We start from the raw sequence: 18,566 nt of genomic DNA, 5'->3' as shown, positions 1-18,566 counted from the left end.
GCTCTGTGAGTGACGGAGTCGAGATATTTTCTAAATCCTAAATCTAGCCCTCAGATTACGGTTTCAATATTTGGTTTAAAATTGGGAATTCCCAGTATATTAGACATTTGTAATTTGAATATTATTATAAGAAAACAATACGTAAACAGATACATTTTGGGAATATTAGTATAACGGCTCATTTGTTACTTTTGAGGTTAAGTAATCAAATGCTAACTCAGGGTTTACTGAAATCTGAGCTTGATCTTTTATTCCTGAAATTTACAAAGATTACATAGAAATCAGAACATCAATTCACAAATTTGAATAGAATAAAGGTCACTTTCAAATAGAGGGATTGCCAGTTCGCCTAACTGGTTTGTGAAGGTGCCATGTAGCGTGTGTTAACAGGCCTTACCCTGTGAACCACATGCAGAAAACTGCTAGGAAAAGATTTTAAGTGAGGAGAATGGAGACTACGAGGAATATTGAAAATGATTTACCTTTTAAATGCACCTGCTCTGTGGAAATATTATCTCTTCATTCCTTTTCCAGAGAGGGTGGACAGATGTGGTGTAAGTGTGAATCGGGAAGTAGCTTCAGAAGTCTCGAGGATCAGCGCCGAATCGCGGTTACGAGCCGCTCGCTGGCTGGTCTGCTTCACCTTGAGCTGTCAGTGTTCTTCTGGGCGCACCCATTGAAATGGGTCCAGAGCGGCCTCGTGGGCGGGACTGCCTGTACCGTCCTGATGCCCAGCGTCTCCCTGACATACCTGCTCTCATTGCTCAGGTGCCAATGCTAATAAGCACCCTTCCTGCTTCCTTCCTCACTTTACTTGCTCAACCTAGGAATGCCCTTGACTTCTAAAAGGGCCAGTCACTTACTTCTCTTGGGTTCTTCAACATAGAGTATATCTCAAATTGAGATACAGAGGAGGAAGGTTCAGCTTAGAGCAGACGTTTGTATGTTTTCAAGCCTTGGGCAGCTTCTCAACGTTTTGTTCTAAGAAAGTTTCTCTTTAATTTCTAGTCAGAGAAAATGTAATCACATCTAGCTCTTTTAGAAAGTATTAGAGCCAGCAAAATAAACACTAATGAGATAATAAAACTTATTAGAGGGAAAGGCCAGTTGTGTTGGGTTTGTTTGGTTTTCTTTCTTTTCTTAAAGCGATCTCAGAGATCCCAGTAACTTCCTTGCTGAGGCCCAGAAATGTGAAGTAACTTCTCCTTAGTGACACCGTTCTTTGTCACAGCATCAGAACTAGAAGCCTTCAGTTCTTCTTATAGGATGTGCTTTGTGTACTTAACTTTTTAAAATCTTCTCTCAGTTTTTTTCTGAAACTAGATTGTAGGATATAGGTAAGTAGAATACCACCACCAAGAGTATGTGTTCATACTCATTAAGATTCTTTTGGTTGCAAGTAGCAAAAACCAATTAGTAAACTGATCTAGCAAAAACAAAAAGGGGTGGGGCTGAGGGGGGTTTGGGGAGGGAATTTAGAAAGGATCCGGGTATATTTCCCCAAATCCAAAGAAGAGTTGAACAAATGGCCAAGCCTGAGGAAAGGTGGGAACTGAGCCAAGGCCAAGGTCTTTCATAGAATGAGCTTATGTGGCTTCTCTTTAGAGTGCATTCATGACCTCGTTCTTCTAGTGATTTCTGGTGTGGGTCCCTTAGTTTAAAATTCCAAACAAGAGAGGCAGAGACAGAGAGGTGAAAGCTTCGCACAAACTGCTCCCACCACCTCCAGTGTCCTTCTGCCTCACCTCCCAGTCTAAATCCTACCCGTTTTCTAAGGTCCAGCACAAGCGTTGCTTTCTTTGTCACAGCCCTTTTTGATCCCCCTTTAGACATTGTGTGTGTGTGTGTGTGTGTGTGTGTGTAGCCCAGTATTCTGTGTGTGTCTCTGTCTTGCAGCCCTCATAACCCTTAACAAATTCTCCTTTGTGCAGTAGAATCCCACAGCCCATATGGAAGGACCAGTAGTCGGTCAGTTAAACTCAGAGGTAGGGAATCATAAAATGATGTTACTACACATTCCTACTGCGCTAAACACTGTATCTTCAAACTTACAAACGTACATGTAGTTACCAGTGTTCACAGTATAGGATTCTGATTGAGCATCTCCTTTCTCTTTCTTGTGAGAATGTAACCCACAATTTAGTTTAGATTTTCAGTTTTAGTTTCTTTGAAAAGGAGCGAGAACGTAGACAGTGTGAAACAGCACGAATGCCGACCCTGGACTTCTATGTTTCTCTGCCCGTCTCCAGTTGTCTCTCCAGTGTGTGATTTGACAGTTTTTAGTAACTTATCTTTATATCAGATCTTACCAAAGCACTAAGTCTGGTTTTCATAGAAGCATCTCCCTCCCCGTACTCATAACGGATGGGATTGTGTAGTAGGTAATCAAACTGCATAATCACTAAGAGTAAAACTAGCATAAACGAGTCCTGGCATAGTTTGAGTAGAAGTGCGTGGGCAGGCGTGCTAACGATGACCCTACACCCACCAGTGTGTGGTGAGCTGTGGGCACCTGTCTTTGGATTTAAAAGAGGGGAGCTGAGAGTCTTGGTAATCTGGGAGTGTGCTGAATGCCTCTGGTATATGATCATACAGTGACTTACATACCTGCCTTATCGTCCTGGACCAGCAGCTCTCAGAATGTGGTCTGGAAACTGCTGGGTAGATTCCCTGAAACCCTCCAAGGGGTCTGGGAAATCAAAACTATTTTCATAATAGCAAGCCTTTTTCCTTCTGATTTTCTAAACCTTTCTTAGTTGTAGCTTCTAATAGGGTAAAGATTGGTGGACAAAACCCACATGAATGGAAGCTCTGTGGCAGTCCTCAGTCAGCACTTTTTAAGACTGCATGACCGTTTGTGATTGGCTGTACTAAACTCTGCCCCCTCTTGAGGTTCGTTTAGCTTTGTGATTCCTGATGTGCATTATCTTTTACGTACATGACACTCAGTAAATATCTGATATGTGCATGAGCCAAAAAATGGATTATTTTTCAAGTATTTATTGTCTTTCAGACTGGGCCAACAAAATAGTTTCAAATGAGGGTTCCTGTAGTAACGAATATGATCTGTCATTAAGAGCAGTGGTGTGCACATGCTTTAAATCATAAAATGTAACGTTGAATGCCTTTCCCCTGGAATCTTAAGCAATGTTTTGAAGAAGAAAAGCAGCACGGTTTAGTGGAAAGCATGTTCCTGGGAGGCTTTGAAAGGTGTGTGACGGCTGTAAGTCTTGCTTGGGGAGCTGTATCACTAGTAAATTGGCTTTTAAATGTATTTAAGAGGAGAGTGAGGACAGGCGAACGGAGATGTGGTGTTAATACGTTGCGTACGGCGGGGTTTAAATCCCTCGTGAAGATTCTCGTGATCCGTACGCAACGTGTTAAGAGCGGCCAATTAGTGGGAAAATTTATTGCTGCTGATTAAGACTTTTCCTTTCCCTTGAGAAGCATTTAGAAGTGACTTTAGGTTTGAAAAGGGGATTTGATGGTCAGAAAACGGTTGTTTGGAATGTGAATTGTTTTGCTTTGTGCGAGTGACCCGGATTGAAGAACAGTGATGAGAGTGGTGGGCCCAGGTGCTTTGGATGCTTCTTAAAGCATCTGGGGTGTTATATGGAGAACGCTGACAGCTGAAACCTCTAACCAGAAATCAGATTCAGCCTGTCCACATGAAATAGGTACTGCTAAGTAAGCGGGGAACGTTCACCAAAGGTAGTTCTTGTGGTAGTCAACATTAATGAACATGTTACCTACAAGGAAACGATTTTCTGCGACAGTGTATTTTGTTTTCAAAAAAGGATGAACATACATTTCAATAGTAGACTTTTCTCACACATTTAAGACACTTTATACATTGAAATTTCACCAAATCTTGCTATTGTTAAGACAAGGAATTTTCTAGATAGAACTTTCAGCTTCAGTGAGAGGCAAACTCGAATACAAGATTTGTTTTTGTTTGAAGAAAATTGAAGTTTTAATCTTAATCTTATTAAATTCATTAATGAGAGGAAATTATTTGGGGATGTTTACACTTAAGCTTAATATAAAATAACTACGGACCTACTGTGCTTTCCTTCCTGGCATACTTTGGTATGAGGTGGGCGCGCCTCTCACCATTGATTGCCCTTGTTGTCACCGCCAGCGTACACTTGAGATTTGTTGCACGCTTGAACCATTGACTCACATGTTGTGTTCCCAGTTAGTACATAGGGGCTGCAGTAGGGAGTCCCTGGATCTTGGAGATAAGCTTAAGGTCACCTTATGAAATATTTTCTAGTATAAATCACAGAGATGTGGTTCTGTGTGCACTCCACATGATGGCTTATTTATCTGTCTCCCCCAGTGACCTGTACGCGCCATAAAGGTCGTAATGGAGCTTAATCATCATGGATTCCACAGCGCCTGGGCGGTGCCCTTCGCACAGGAGGCATTTAGTTAGTGTTAGTGGAATGTTTTGAGTCACTCACTGTACGCAGATGAGTCCTACATGCATTGCTGATGAGCCAGAGGGTTTCCTGAATCTCTTCTCCAAACCTGGGTGAATTCTCACAGCAATATGACGGAGCCACAGCTGTTGCTAACCAGTCGTGCATTTGCAGACTGCAGGAAAGCTGGTGCCTCCAGGGCACTGTCACGTGTATTATCAGATAAGATGAGGTCTGGCAGATGACTCCACACGATGCTTGCTGCCTAGTCGGTCGGTCCACAGTGCTGGGTGCTAACTTTTGTGTTCCTTTTCTGCTTCTCCTGAATTCTGCGTTGGGGTCACCAAGAAAATTCTTTCTAATGGTAGGACAACTGTCCTTGTGTTTGGACAATTATTCATAGCAGTTAAAGCTCCAGTATGGACACACCCAAATTAATGATTCTGCTGAAAACAGAAGTCGCGCGACTAGCAGGCAGAACTGGTACACAGTATAACCTGGGCAATGAGTTGCCCAGCGTCACAGTATCTCTTAGGCTGGCTGTTCTTGTCACAGAGTATTCTAGACTTTTATTTGCGTATACTGAGGGTGCCAACAAAAATGTGTACACATTTTAAGAAAGGAAAAAACTGTATTAAAATTGCCATACTCAATATGTACCGATACCGAAAGATGAATACAAGTCATGGGTATACATTTTTTTGGCACCCCTGGTATATGTATATGTACACATGCATGCAAATGTATTTGTATATACATATATATCTTTGATTTAGTGGTTTAGACTAGTTGTGTTTTCAGAAGTTACTTCTTTGTCAAAGATGCTATCACTTCCATACCCTTGAAAAATTTTTTGTTTCGTTTGATGCCCTTTTACGCCACCCTCTAGAAAGAGCTCAGTGTACAAAAGCTATTATTGTCAGGGGCTACAGCTGCCCATTAAACAAACCTGACAGGAGCCCCGTTTTTTACTAGCCCAGAATAAGGATTTTCTTCGTCTGACCAATGCTACTACCATAAACTTAAAAATATTCCTTTTGTTTCCTTGATTTTTATGATTATATTTTATTGTAATCATTACTGAAGTTAGCGTGTTAAAATACAATCTTGAAAATGATAAATGTTATCTCTGAATACATTTGTTAATGTTTTTTCTTTCCATTCCAGACAAGCTCTCCCTGGAAGGAATAGTGGTGCAAAGAGCTGAATGCCGACCTGCCGCCAGTGAGAACTACATGAGACTAAAGAGGTCGGTGGTGTTTACCTTTGATATAACACCTGATGTTTCCTTTTGAGGGTTGAAATACAGACGTTAGATTGCCTATTGACTACAAACTATGGTTATTGTTGAAAGCGTTTTCTTCAAAGGCTGTTTGGTTTTAAAAGCAAGTAAGAACAAACTTCCAGTTATAAAATAAGTAAGTCACAAGGACGTATGTCAGTGTGGTGACTCTACTGTATTGCATATGTGAAAGTTGCTAAGGGAGTAGTTCTTAAAAGTTCTCATCAGGAGAAAACATAATTTTGTAACTATGTAAGGCAACTAATGCTAAGTACACTTATTGTGGTGATGTCTTCTTTGCAGTATGTGTAATTATCTAATCGAATCGTTATATTTTATGCCTAAAACTACATCTATAAATGTAACGTTATGCATTAGTTACTATACTGCAATTTAAAAGTAAAAGCCCAATAAGAGTTTCTTTGACAAGGGAACTTTCAGAACCTGGAGTGTTTATTTGGGGTATTTGAAGCTACTGTGTTAATATAACCTGGAATCAGACTCTTTAAGCGTCTCTTTCTAGTTGACCTTATAAATCTTGATTCTCTAAAGTTACATAATAATATCTTTGTACTATTTTCAAAGGCTGTAATCTTCCCATAATGAATACTATACTATACAAAGTAAATATATTGTTAGAGTAGCATCCTTTTCTCTTGACCTGCAGAGAACTTTTTATAAACTCACTTGTTAGAGATTTTGCTTCAGCCCCCCCCCCCACACACACACACACTTTTGTATGTGGCTAACATTTTGTAATTAGTATTTAAAGATGATGATTGCGAAGTCCAGATACTCTAAATTTTGACTTTCGGTGAGTCAGCAATTTTGTAAACCCCAAAGAAATGTACTAAACTTGCTTTATAGTGTATATTGAATGTATTCCACCCCCGTGTAGTTGAGAATTAGAAATTTGTTCGTTTCAGCACTTACTATGTAAAATGGCAGTGAACAAAACAGACAGAAACCCCTGGGCTCCCGGACTTGCATTTTAGTAGACTTAGGGACACAGAACTGGTAGTTGAGAGCACCCCCTTCAAGGGTAGCAGCAGCTTCTCTGGATTTCTGTGCTCTCATCTCTAAAAGAGGCTGCTGGACCACCTCTGAATTGCACATCAGCTTTTTAATTTTTCCCCTTTTCTCAATTAGATTAGAGTCTATCTCTTGGGAATGAAACAAAGAGACTGGTTTTCTTGTCCAATAATTCCTCTAATTTGAATGCCTCCCCAGGGTAAGTAAAAGGATGACAATCAAAATGAAAAATTTTATAACAGAAAATAACTTTGGAACACAGGCAGAAGATGCTTCTCTCTTTGTTTTTAGCCTGTAAAGTTCGTTATATAATGCAAGTCTTTTCTGAAAAATTGTCTTCTTCAAATAACTACTAAAATTGGGAAATGCAAAATCTGGTTACAGAGCCGCTTGCCAAGATCTTTTTCTGTAGTCTTAATATTCTCTAAAGGTTGCTACAGATTTCTTACAATGAGAGGCAAGTCACCTGTGTTTATGAAACAGCTGCTTCTTTCTTACCAAAAAAGAAGTTGTTCAGAGTTTGGAGTATGCTGAGAGACCAGCCATTGCACATTTCAGTTACTTAAGGGACTTAAGAAAATAGGATGTGCCTGACCAATGTGCTCGCTATACACCTGAAGCTGAAGCAGAATAATACGGAACGTCAACGATAACTAAATATGTAGGTGTATGTAGTCACGGGATGTGGAGCACAGCATAGGGAAGATAGTTGATGGTATTGTAACAGCTCTATAAGACGTCAGAGGGGTAGTAGCTTGGGGGGGTGTTATCACTTTATGAGGGATTAAATGTCTAATTATTACATTGCTGTGTACACCTGAAACTAATAAAAAATATCCTTTTAATAACATTAAATGCTGTAACACCACCACCAACAAAAGAACAGGGTGATTCAGGAGATGAGAATCATCTGTGTTTATACAACAGACAATACGTGACATAAGTCTTGAAGGCTGAGGTTTTTTGGACAAAGGGGAGACGACGGGAGTAAGAATACTCTAAGGAGAGGAGCGCAGGCACGGAGATTTGGGAGCTCCTCGGGGCCCTGCGTGCAGTGCTGCCAGCCCAGAGCGCAGGGTTTGTCGGAAGCAGAACAGGCAGAGGCGCCAGCCCACACCTGTGTTTTAAACTCCACTTACACATCCAAACGCCCGGTTCCGTGGCCAGTCCACATTTTAAATGTCAGAAATGGAACTCCCAGTCTTTCCCCAAAACCTGCGCCACCAGCTGTCTTCCGGAGTTAATGCCGACTCTGCCCTCCCATTTTCTCAGTGCAGAGACCTTGGTTCCGTTCCTGACTCGTCTCTGACCCCTCATGCAGTGTCAGAAGACCCTTACTGACTGTACCGGTACAGCACTGCACACGCAGGCCCACCACGGCTCGCCACCCACGGGACCTGCCCTGTGGCTCGCGGCGTCGCCGCGGTAGCCTCCTAGCAGAGTTCCTGCGTCCACCTTGGCCCCACTGCAGTCTGTGTCAGCACAGGCGCCGGAGCAGTTCTTTTCAAATCTCAGATAATGCCATTTCCCTGCTCACGTGGCATTGGCAGTGCTTTCTGTATGAGTCAGAATAAAATCCAAGTTCTTAGGTCGTCTGCGGGGTCCCACACGGTCACCCTAGGTCACCCTACCGCTCCCCCTCCTCTCCGCCCTCCTCTCCCCTGCCCCCGCCTCCCTCTCCCCTGCCTCCCCTTCCCCCCTCTCCCCTACCCCTCTCCTCCTCCTCCCCCCGCCCCCCACGCTGCTCTAACCACGCCCACCTCCTGACAGCACCGCCCAGGAGCTCTCTGGACAAACTTCTGTCATGCAGGGAAGCCTGCGGGGTCTCTGCTCCCGCTCCCCATACAAGAACGCAGGATATGGTGAGGCCAAAAAGGAACACCCACGGAGCCATAGGTAGGGGAGTCATACCACCACGGTCTCACTGGAGGCTGGGTTCACTGGACGTGCGACCTGCTGTCCGTTTTCTCTGCAACCCACCAACGACTCTCTTTCACTCTCCTCGGCTCTCCTTCGTAGCCGCAGCAGTTATATTAGCGGCCAATTGGCTCACTGGCCACAGCTGATGGCCAATCAGCCACAGCTGACGGCCATCTACTACCCGAGCCAGCACCCCTCCACCTGAGGCCGAGAGCCTGGAAACTACTTTCTGGGGCTCTGCCCCCACACTTCTGTCTGAGGACTTTGGTACCGGATGTGCTTTTCTGCCTGGAACGTGCTGTGTCCAGGTACCTGCACTGCTCAGCTCCTCGTTCTTGCAAGTCTCTTCTCGGGTTCTACTTCAATAAGGCATAGGCCATCCTACTTCCTCCTGCGCTTGTATTTCCCTCCTAGCACAGGACACTTCCTAATATACGATATAATTTATACTTATTGCCAGCTTGCTACAGTGTGGCTCAGGCTCCCAGGGTTGGTTGTGTGTGTGTGTGTGTGTGTGTGTGTTTTGTTTTGTGTTTCTGTGTGTGCCTATTTCGTGTACACACACACACACACACACACATCCAGAATAGTTCATTACCTGTAGTAGGTAGTCAGTGAATATTTGCTGAATGAATGAGTGGCAGGAGGTAAGGTTTGAAATGTTAGAGTCTTGGGTGCTTGTTAAAGTACTTGTTAAAGAGTCTTATATGGTAAGAAGTTTGGACTTGTGTGCTGAGCAATTAGGACGTTGCTGAAGAATTTTAAGCTGGGTGGATGGTGAAAGGGTTGGTGTTTTAGATAAGTTGTTCTGGCCATAGTAGAAAGGCTGAAAGTGGGGAGATAAGCTAAGACTGATGTAATAACCCAGGTACAAAGTGTCTAAATCATTAAGTAAGCTGGTTCTCCTTAGACGGAAGATGAGGGGCTAGGTTTTGAGGATATTTGGAGGTAGAGTTCATGGGCTTGATGAACTCATCTCAAACATCAGAGGCTGTGGGACGGACTTCTCTAGGACAAGATGGACGATGGTGGCCTGGGTACACTTCCTGCTGGGAACCCCCAGACTGACCCCGAGCCTTGAATAAGCCACGCGGTTGTCACTCAGGGAGACCTCCTCATCGCTCCTACTCCCCGCTCCACTTAGGTCTGCCACCCTCCTTTTCTACGTCCCCACGTCTGTACGTGCATTTATTCTTTAATGGCATACGCGTATGTAAATGTCTGCATTTTCTACCGCTTAGGTATAATCTTCTATAAGATTATGAACTTCATAAAAACAGGGACTGTGAGTTTCATTTTTCTTTTCTTTCCGCTCTCTCTCCCTCCTTGCTCTTTTGTATTCTCAGCACTTAGCATAGTGTATTACAAGTGTTGAATATCCAAAAGTATTTGTTGAGTTGAAATAGACTGAAGTAGAAAGGAATGGCGAAACTGGGTACAGAAACAGGCATCAGCAGCACTCAGCTGCTTTAATTCTTATCCTCAGAGCAGCACTTGAAACCTGGCGTTGATTTTTTAGTTCATATACACACGCACATTTGTGCACACGCACACATGTGTATCTTGCTCTGAGAAGGGCAGAGTGCTTATAAAACAAATATAGAAACATTTCATCAACAATTAAGTTTTTCAGAATATAAAGAATTAAATAGTCTTCCATTTACAGAGGCCTAGAAGAAAAAGCCTTTTTTATCAGACCTTTCTTAAGTCAGTAAGTTTTTTTCCTTTACTCAGTGAGTTTTTACTGTATTATATTTTAGCAAATTTCAGCTGAACTACACACTTAGTAACATAACTGGGTATATTACAAAGTGTATTTTATACTTATAAATAATGCTCTTTAGTGTTACTTTAGTGGGAATTTAATTTTAGTAATAAATTCTTATAGCTCTTTGCTATTAAATTTTAGCTGATGAATTAGTCAAATATTATGAGAATTATAATTCCCATATTAATCAAAGGTAAGTAAGATTCTGTTCATTTATAAAATTGTCATTTATTTAGATAAAGGTAGAAGAAATTGGTATTGCATTAAATCCAAGAAATACGTAAACCCTTAAATCAATGCAATTCAGGCCAAGAAAGAAGAGAATCCTCTGTTGTAATTTTCTTTTGTCCAATCCCTTCCATAATGTGCAATCCTGCAAGAATCCATTCAGCCACCATGAAAACGTAAAAAACAAAAGGAAAATAGTTTTCCATTGCTTTTATTGCTTTCTGTTATCTGACATAAATCTGAATGGTTCTGAATCGTACTATATTAGGAGGAAATTTATTTTGAATTGAGAAATGTAAATATATTTAACTGCAGCTTTTATCTGATGTACTAATTGAAATTTTTAAATTTGTGTTATTTTATTAAGTGTAACTTTTAGTTAAGCATCTTGAGTTTTTCTTAATAATAAATTATATAATAGTTGAATAATAAATTATATAATCACCCTATTTATAATTCATGTTATAAAGGGACATTAAATATAGCACAGTCATCCTAATATGTATTTTCTTGTAGGAAAGTCACAGTAGTAGGAAAATACATAACTTTTTAACTTTTGTATGTTTATGTCACCAACTCATCTAAAAATACTGGTCTCAGAAAATTTTAATTCTTTCATTGTTTGTGGGTTTTCTTCAGAAAAGCCAAGAAAAGCCTTACCATTTGAAAATAGAACACTGGCTGTGAAGGGGTGGAAAAGAGAAAAATCAGCGTCTCTTTTTCTGTGTTGAGACACTGGACAGTCGGAAGCGAGTTGTGATTCACATTCGTTCCTGGGGAGAGGTTTCCAGGCTGTACCTGCCTTGGTTTCTCATGTTTCACATTGTGGTGAAGATGTCTTAGAATGTCTTACTGCAAGGGAAGAGGAGAGGGACCCTCCCGTTCAGTAGATCTTTATGTAATTAGTGGGTGATGCAATTCACTTGGGTGAACTCAATTCACGCGCAGAGAAATTCCTGCAAATACAATTTTTGTTTAACATAACACTGAAGCATTTTTCTCACTACAGGAAAAGTAGTATTTGAATATATTTAGTGCTTGTAATTTTGACTGTTCTCCATATATAAATTTTATAAAGAATAGTTACTTTTAGAAGTGATTTTTCTTATATAGCGTTAAAAAAATACAAGATGAATTATAACGGGGATGATTATAATTTATTGTTCAAAACAGGATACTTTTGAGAATGAAAATGGGCACTAACCAGAGAGGACACCATACTGAGACAACAGTGTAAATTGTCCCAGATAAACTGGGGTGTGAGATTACCCTTGTTATGGATAGCCTTCCGGGATACACTGAAATACTAACCTTCTAAAACAACAACTGAAAGTCAGAGTCACATAGTAAAAGTGCTGGCAGTCAGGAAGTGCATGCTAGGAATTCTAGACTGGAGCAAACTCTATGGCTAAACAAACTGTTGTGTGCTTCCTGGTAGCCACACAAAGTTGGGAATGTGATAACACTGTTATCATTTTCATGTAAGTTTTTATAGAAAGTTCATTAAACAAGAAAATGAATAATAAACTAAAAATAGTTTTATAGAGAAACATTTTTCTATTAATACTCAATAAGAGTTGAGGTCATTGCAGTAACTCAGAATTCTATAATGATAATTAATGACCAGGGAAACGTAGTATTGGATTTGAGCTTCCTGGTAATCTTATTTGAAACAGAGTTTTTATTGAACAGAATTTTGGAGGACTACTGAGGTTAATAAGGGTTAATGTAATTATATCAGGATGCTTTCATTTGCAAGTATCAGAAAACCCAATGTAAACTCGCTTAAAAATAACAGGAATTCCTTGACTCACATAATCAGATCCATGGGCTTTAGCCATGGCTTTATCTAGAAGTTCTCAGTATCGTCAGTGCTCTAGCTGTTTCTAATTTTCTTGGGTCTGTCTTCAGCTGGACTAGCCTCAGGCTGGCTTTTCTCCTGGTAGCTAGATGGCTACCCGCAGCCCCCAGGCTTATCTGAGTCTATCCCTGAACAATGAACGGGTCAGTAAAGGCGGGATAGGTAGACTGGTTAGAGCCCACCTGTGCAAGTGTCTGGGACGCAGGGTCAGTCCCACCCCAGTACATGGCCGCTCCTTAGGCCGGAAGGGGTGCAGGGGCCGCTAGGGAGGCGAGCATAAGATCCACAGTGAAACCTTGTTTACCAGAAAGCATCTGAGGAATAGGAAGCACCATCAGGGACATGCGCACCTTTGATTGCTTCCCTGAAGAGGGTCAGGAATTTTATTAGAAAGCAGTTCTGGATCTCCGAAGATGTTGGGAGTGGGGGCAGGTAGTCAGCAGTTTGGGTTCTGGCGTCAGGCTACCCGGGTTCAAAGACTGTCTGCCCCATTTACCGGCTGTGTGATCTTGGGCAAAGTACATGACCTTTCTGTGCCTCAGTGTCACGATAAAGATTAAATAAAATAATACTGCACGAGTACGATACACGAGGTATCTGACACAGAGTAGCTACTCAGTAAATCCTAACTCTTACGCTTATGACAATGACCTGAGTAAGAATTCCTGACTAAACTCTACTGGAGATACTCCCAACACCATCCCGCTCTCACGGTAAAAGAGATGTGCATACAAGGATTCCTTTTGAACTCCTACCCTTCGGTAGATAAGTTAGTTTAATAAAGTTTAAAATCAAAATAGAGCTAAGAGAAAGAATCTGGAGATTTTGGTACAGAGTCCAGGGCAATAATCCTCTGTTCAAGACAGAAGTCCTGAAGCGGTAGTCGAGAACTGCCGAGATGCTCATGCAGACCCTGCCTGGGGAGGGGGGCGGAGCGGGTTCTCTCTTCGCAGTCTTCTTCATCTGCGCTGCTCTCCATCCCCAACGAGTCCTTGATGTGGCCCCATCGAGTACGTGTGTATATCCAAAACCCCACGGCTTTTTAGCTTCTAAATCTTCTGCTGGCCGTTCAGTCTTTCTGGAACGTGTAAAGGGTAATCTCAAAAGTTCCCCAAGCTGGTTTTATAAACAGTCTTATCATCCTCTCCTGAGGTGATACTTTGATGACGCTCCTGAAGTACTTGAATGTGTGGTTTTTAAAATGTGGGACTATATGTCTTTTTTAATCCAAGATTTTTCTAAAAGCCTAGGAACAGGAAGTCCTTCTGAAGAGCCAACCCAGGAAGGAGCTGACCTCTGCCATAAGAGTTTTCATGCCCTTTGCCCTTGAACTGCTCCTTTGTAATTACCGTTTTAAAATGGAGTACGTGGAAAAAGCTGGATGTCTTCATTAAAATACAATAATTTAAAAATGTGTCATAGAGAGCTGTAGTCAACGTGCAAAAATACCAGTGGGGTAAAACTACATAGAAAGCTAGGCAAGTGTTTTTACCCAGTGTTTTTTAAAAGACAAACAGTCCTCCTGGGGAAGGAAGGCAGGCTTCTTCGGGGCCTGGCAGGTAAGGATTGCCCTCTTTCCTCCCAGACTAGCTGTCCCCACGGCCCCAAGCTGTAGACCACCCCTGAAGGTTTACTACTCTGATGGAATAGGGGCTTCCCAGTGATTGTAAAAGGCTGTTGGGAATATCTATAAAGAATTAAGGCACTGCCCTAATTCAACAGCAGACAAACGTTTCATGTAATTTCCTTCTTTCAAGTCCTCTGATGCTTTCACGTTAAGATAGGAGGAGGAGAGGAATTTAGGGTACTGTCTCGCCCTCAATTCTGGTGGTTGGGAGTCCCCCTCTTCTGCCCACTCTTTGGTGTGCCTCTGGCCCCTTCTCACCCTGCTGCCGTTCCAGCTCAGGTGCGCACTGTCACCTGCATTCTCACGCTTCCCCAAGTTCTTCCTGTGGCGTCGTGCCCCCGCCCCCGTCTGCATTTCTCCCCCTGCTTCTCTGCCTGCCAGGCCCCTGTTCATCCTGTACGATTCAGCTCAGCCGTGAACTCTCCCCAGCCCTTCGCTCCGCACAGCATAATCGCCGCCTGCGCCAAGCTCCCGCTGCACCTTTTCTCATAAGCCACTAGTTACCTTTTGCTCTTTGTTGTACTTTTATTACTTTTATGTCCATAGGGACTATATCTTGTTCGGCTTTATTCTAACAACTTTAATAAATGTTAGTAGAGTAGTTGATCAAAAATCAGCATTTTAAAGTATTTACAGTTACACTTTGATAAGTGAGTCTCTCCTGAATTAATACTCTTTTAAAAATGCATTTAGTTGTGCTTAAGACTCAAATTATAAGTCCTGAGAAGCAGTATTGGCATGTGGTGGTATTTCTACAAAGCCTCACAGCTTTTGCAGGATAAAAATACTAGAGCACACAATTTCTCTTTGTTCACTCACAGTTGAAAATCAACAGAGCTAACTTCAGGCAAAACTGTGAGGTATGGAAGTTTGTCTTTATTATCTGGGCAGCTCCTGTTTTCACTCCTTTCCCTTAATAATATCTACCTTTAGGCATCTACTTTTTATCCTGTTCTGGTCCTTTCTATTCTATCAATTCTGAATACATTTTAAGAATGAATGGGCATAAGTTTAAGCCTTTTATTCCTACGTGTGAAATCATAGCCATTAGATTACCTGTTCACGGTATTTTAGGGGGCAGATTTTTTGTTTTTATGGGAAAGGAAGCAAAGTCATTAAAATTATACCATTTCTAGATTAGCCCCAAACACAAAATTGAGTAGACCTTTTAGTTTGTGGGTGGACTTGTCACCAGGACAACCATCTCTGCTTCCTGAGCCAAATGGGTAGATTTGGGGAGGACTTAAAACTCGCTGCTGCACGTGCCCCACAGAAGTGGCCAAATTCCCTTAGATGGACCAGGACCACCACAGCTAGTCCACCGGTGCTTTTGTACACATTTTTAACACCTTCCTCAAGTGTTTATATTTTTATCTGTCAGAAAACTGGTGACTCACAGATTTCATTAATCAAGGCATTACTGCCATCTTCCAGAAAAGTGTCACAGTAGTTATACACATCTGTGCTGGCTCTGATGTGAACGTGCCCCGCAGGGTGGCACCCTTGTGCACCTTGGGGAAGAGCTGTGCTCTCCCATTGGCTGCAGGCCTGCGTGTCCTATTGTCTGACCACTTGGCTTCACATTTATGTTGCCTGCCTGGTCCTCGCTGGCACTGGAATTTTCATCCCTTGGTCTGTGATTCTCTGAAACTTGAAGACTAAGGAAAGATACCACATGCTTCTTTATTTGGGGAACGATGGTCCCAGTTAGTACATTGAATCAGTAAGAATGATGGTAATCAAGTCTCCAGCTTACTACTAGGGGGAACTAATTAAGTCAAAGTACAAGAAGTACAAGGAAGCCTGACTCATAGGTACCTTTTATACTATCATCCCTCTTGCTTGAGACTCTAGTACAGTTGCCATGGGATGTATTGTAAAGAAAACTTGAATTGTAAAAGAGAATCCTTGAGTTTACAAGTAGCAAAAACATGTTGGAAGACTGCTGAGGGCAACTGGTTATCAGGCAGGCGAGGCGAGGCCTGCCCGCTCTGAAATGGCTTCATACCATATTAACTAGGTAATCATTTTAGTTACGTTCTTTTTTAAGAATCTTATTTCCATTTTCACAAATGAGAAAATTGAGTCATAGAGAAATTAAGTGATTTGCCCAAGCTCACAATGTGTACATGGCAAAGCTGGAATTTGAACGCAGACCCAGCTGGTTCCAGTGCGTTAGATGGATGGATGGCAGACTGCCTCCTCGGCCTTGACAGCTTCAGAGGTCACCTGGCTTCTCAGCAGGAAAAGGGACAGGAACTCAGCCTCTTTCTCTTCTCTTGTGTTGGATGACCCTTGCCCTAACACCCTACAGCTTAAACTAATATTGGTAGTACCGTTGTTCTGTCACATGACACAATAAACAGAACACAGGATTTATGTAAGATATATAACTGTTTCATTGTTTAGAATTTTTATCAAATTTCAGATCCTACAACTTAAAAATGAATTTTGATATAGTAACTTAATTAAATTCCAACTTAATTAAATTCCAAAGCTCCATATATCTTCAGGAAAGAGGTAGAATTTTGAGGGATTTTATACATGCCTGTGGAATTTATTATTTTATTTGTGTGAAGTTTATGTGAAATCTATAATGCTCTGGGTAGTTCTGATGAACTAGTATTTGTATCATGTTGAAGATCTACTTCTCTTTACTGTACCCTAGGATATTACAGTTGTTGTATACTGTCCACTGATTTTTTATTTTATTTTATTGGGGAATATTGGGGAACAGTGTGTTTCTCCAGGGCCCATCAGCTCCAAGTCCAGTCGCCATTTTCAAACTTTAGTTGCAGGGGGCGCAGCTCACCATCCCATGAGGGAATTGAACCGGCAACCTTGTTGTTGAGAGCTCGCACTCTAACCAACTGAGCCGTCTGGTTGCCCCTAAAACCTCTTTCGTATAATGTGATATATATTTGAGGAAAACTGTAAGGATGGAATTAATAGTAATAATAGTAATAATGTTAAGACAAACTTTTCAAACTAAAAAGTAGAGGACATGTGGGAAAAGCAGGAGAAGAAGGTGTGGGCTTATTACTAAGCTTATTTAAAGCAAAATATGCCAATGAATGACATTCCCAATGAAACACAGCCCCTGATGGCAAGACTTTGTCTACTTTATTCACAGGTGTTTCTCTAATGACGGGACGAGAGCCTGGCACCCAGTAGGTGCACAATAAATATCTGTTGAATGAAGAAAGGAAGGAATGAGAGATATGAGACTTAGGTTTCATGCCCTTTGTCTTCCAGGCTGCCCGGGACTTTGATCACAATGAGTCATTCCTTTTTAAGCTGTCGCTCGCCAAGTGGATTTATCTAACTTCTGTTACTTCCCCATATTTCATAGCTTCCAAGTGTCATTTATTACTCATTTATTCAACAGATATTTTTTGAGCATCTTAGTGTATTGTAAGCAGTAACATTAAAAAGCAACTAGGGCTTATCTGTTTTGGGAAATGGGTCATACATGGGTATTAAATAATAATTTAGGGTATTTTATTGTTGTATGCAATGTAAGAGGTTGGCACAGGCAGTAAATACATGGTTTCGAAAAACCGTGATTTGGTGAAGTCAGAGAGAAAGGAGCCATAGACTTTCAGTAGATAAAGAGGGGGCGGAAGGGCTTCTCAGAGGAACAGCACAGCATGATCTGGAAGAAATCACCAGGCGTGTTTTGGGAAAAGTCGTAGATGAGCCTGGCAGGTAGAGCAGAGGGCTGAGTGCAGGTATTTCAGTGTTAGTAGGCCGAGCGGACAGATGGTCCCAGGTTACTGATTGAGCATGTTTCACTCTCAGGGCTCTGTCCTTGGCACTCTCCTCCCTTGGTTACGCTGACCCTGTGGATTTTCCTCTTGCTTAGTCGTCTTCGTAGCTCCTGCTTATCTCTTGAACTCTTACCCCCATGTTGTCTTGCTAAGTGATCTCATCCACTTAAAAAACGTATACACGGCAACTCTAGAATTAGTATCTCCAGCCCAGACTGCTCTCCTGACCTTCAGCCTCATGTGTAGACAACAGTCCCCTGGACAGCTCCACTTGGATGTCCCACGGCACCATCACTTCACATGCCTGAATGTGAGTCCTTGGTTGCTACCCACCCTGTCACCTCTCGTGGCAGTTGCTCCCCAGTCTTCCCATTCCCACAGTTACTCAGGTGAAAAACTTGGGCGTTACCCACAGCTCCTCTTTTCTTGACAACACACACCCAGTCCATGTTCAAGTTATTTCAGCTGTGCCACTGTGCACCCCGACCTGCTCTTAATACCGGGGACCTCTGTCTGCTGCCACACTAGTCTAAGCTGCCTTCTGCATTCACCTTCCTACGTCATTTGCAGGGCCTATTGCAAAATGCAAATATAGAGCTCATCAATCGTTAAGAATTTCAAAATGGTGACAGCGCTGTGTGAAATCCCGTGCAG

The 18,566-nt window shown here is 42.0% G+C and overlaps 1 protein-coding gene across 1 annotated transcript in view; it reads left to right on the top strand.

Annotated features, from left to right (window-relative positions):
- Positions 1-18,566, top strand: part of GTF2F2 (general transcription factor IIF subunit 2) — a 129,607-nt gene that overhangs the window by 62,504 nt on the left and 48,537 nt on the right. Inside the window, exon 5 of the mRNA XM_019756989.2 lies at positions 5,592-5,673. Coding sequence (XP_019612548.1) covers positions 5,592-5,673 — 82 coding nt within the window. The remainder of the gene's footprint in view (positions 1-5,591; positions 5,674-18,566) is intronic.

Source organism: Rhinolophus sinicus, linkage group LG04, assembly GCF_036562045.2.
Source record: "Rhinolophus sinicus isolate RSC01 linkage group LG04, ASM3656204v1, whole genome shotgun sequence".
NCBI classification, from domain to species: Eukaryota; Metazoa; Chordata; class Mammalia; order Chiroptera; family Rhinolophidae; genus Rhinolophus; species Rhinolophus sinicus.
Note: the sequence above shows the minus strand (reverse complement) of the source record. Positions and strands in the feature narration are given on the sequence as shown.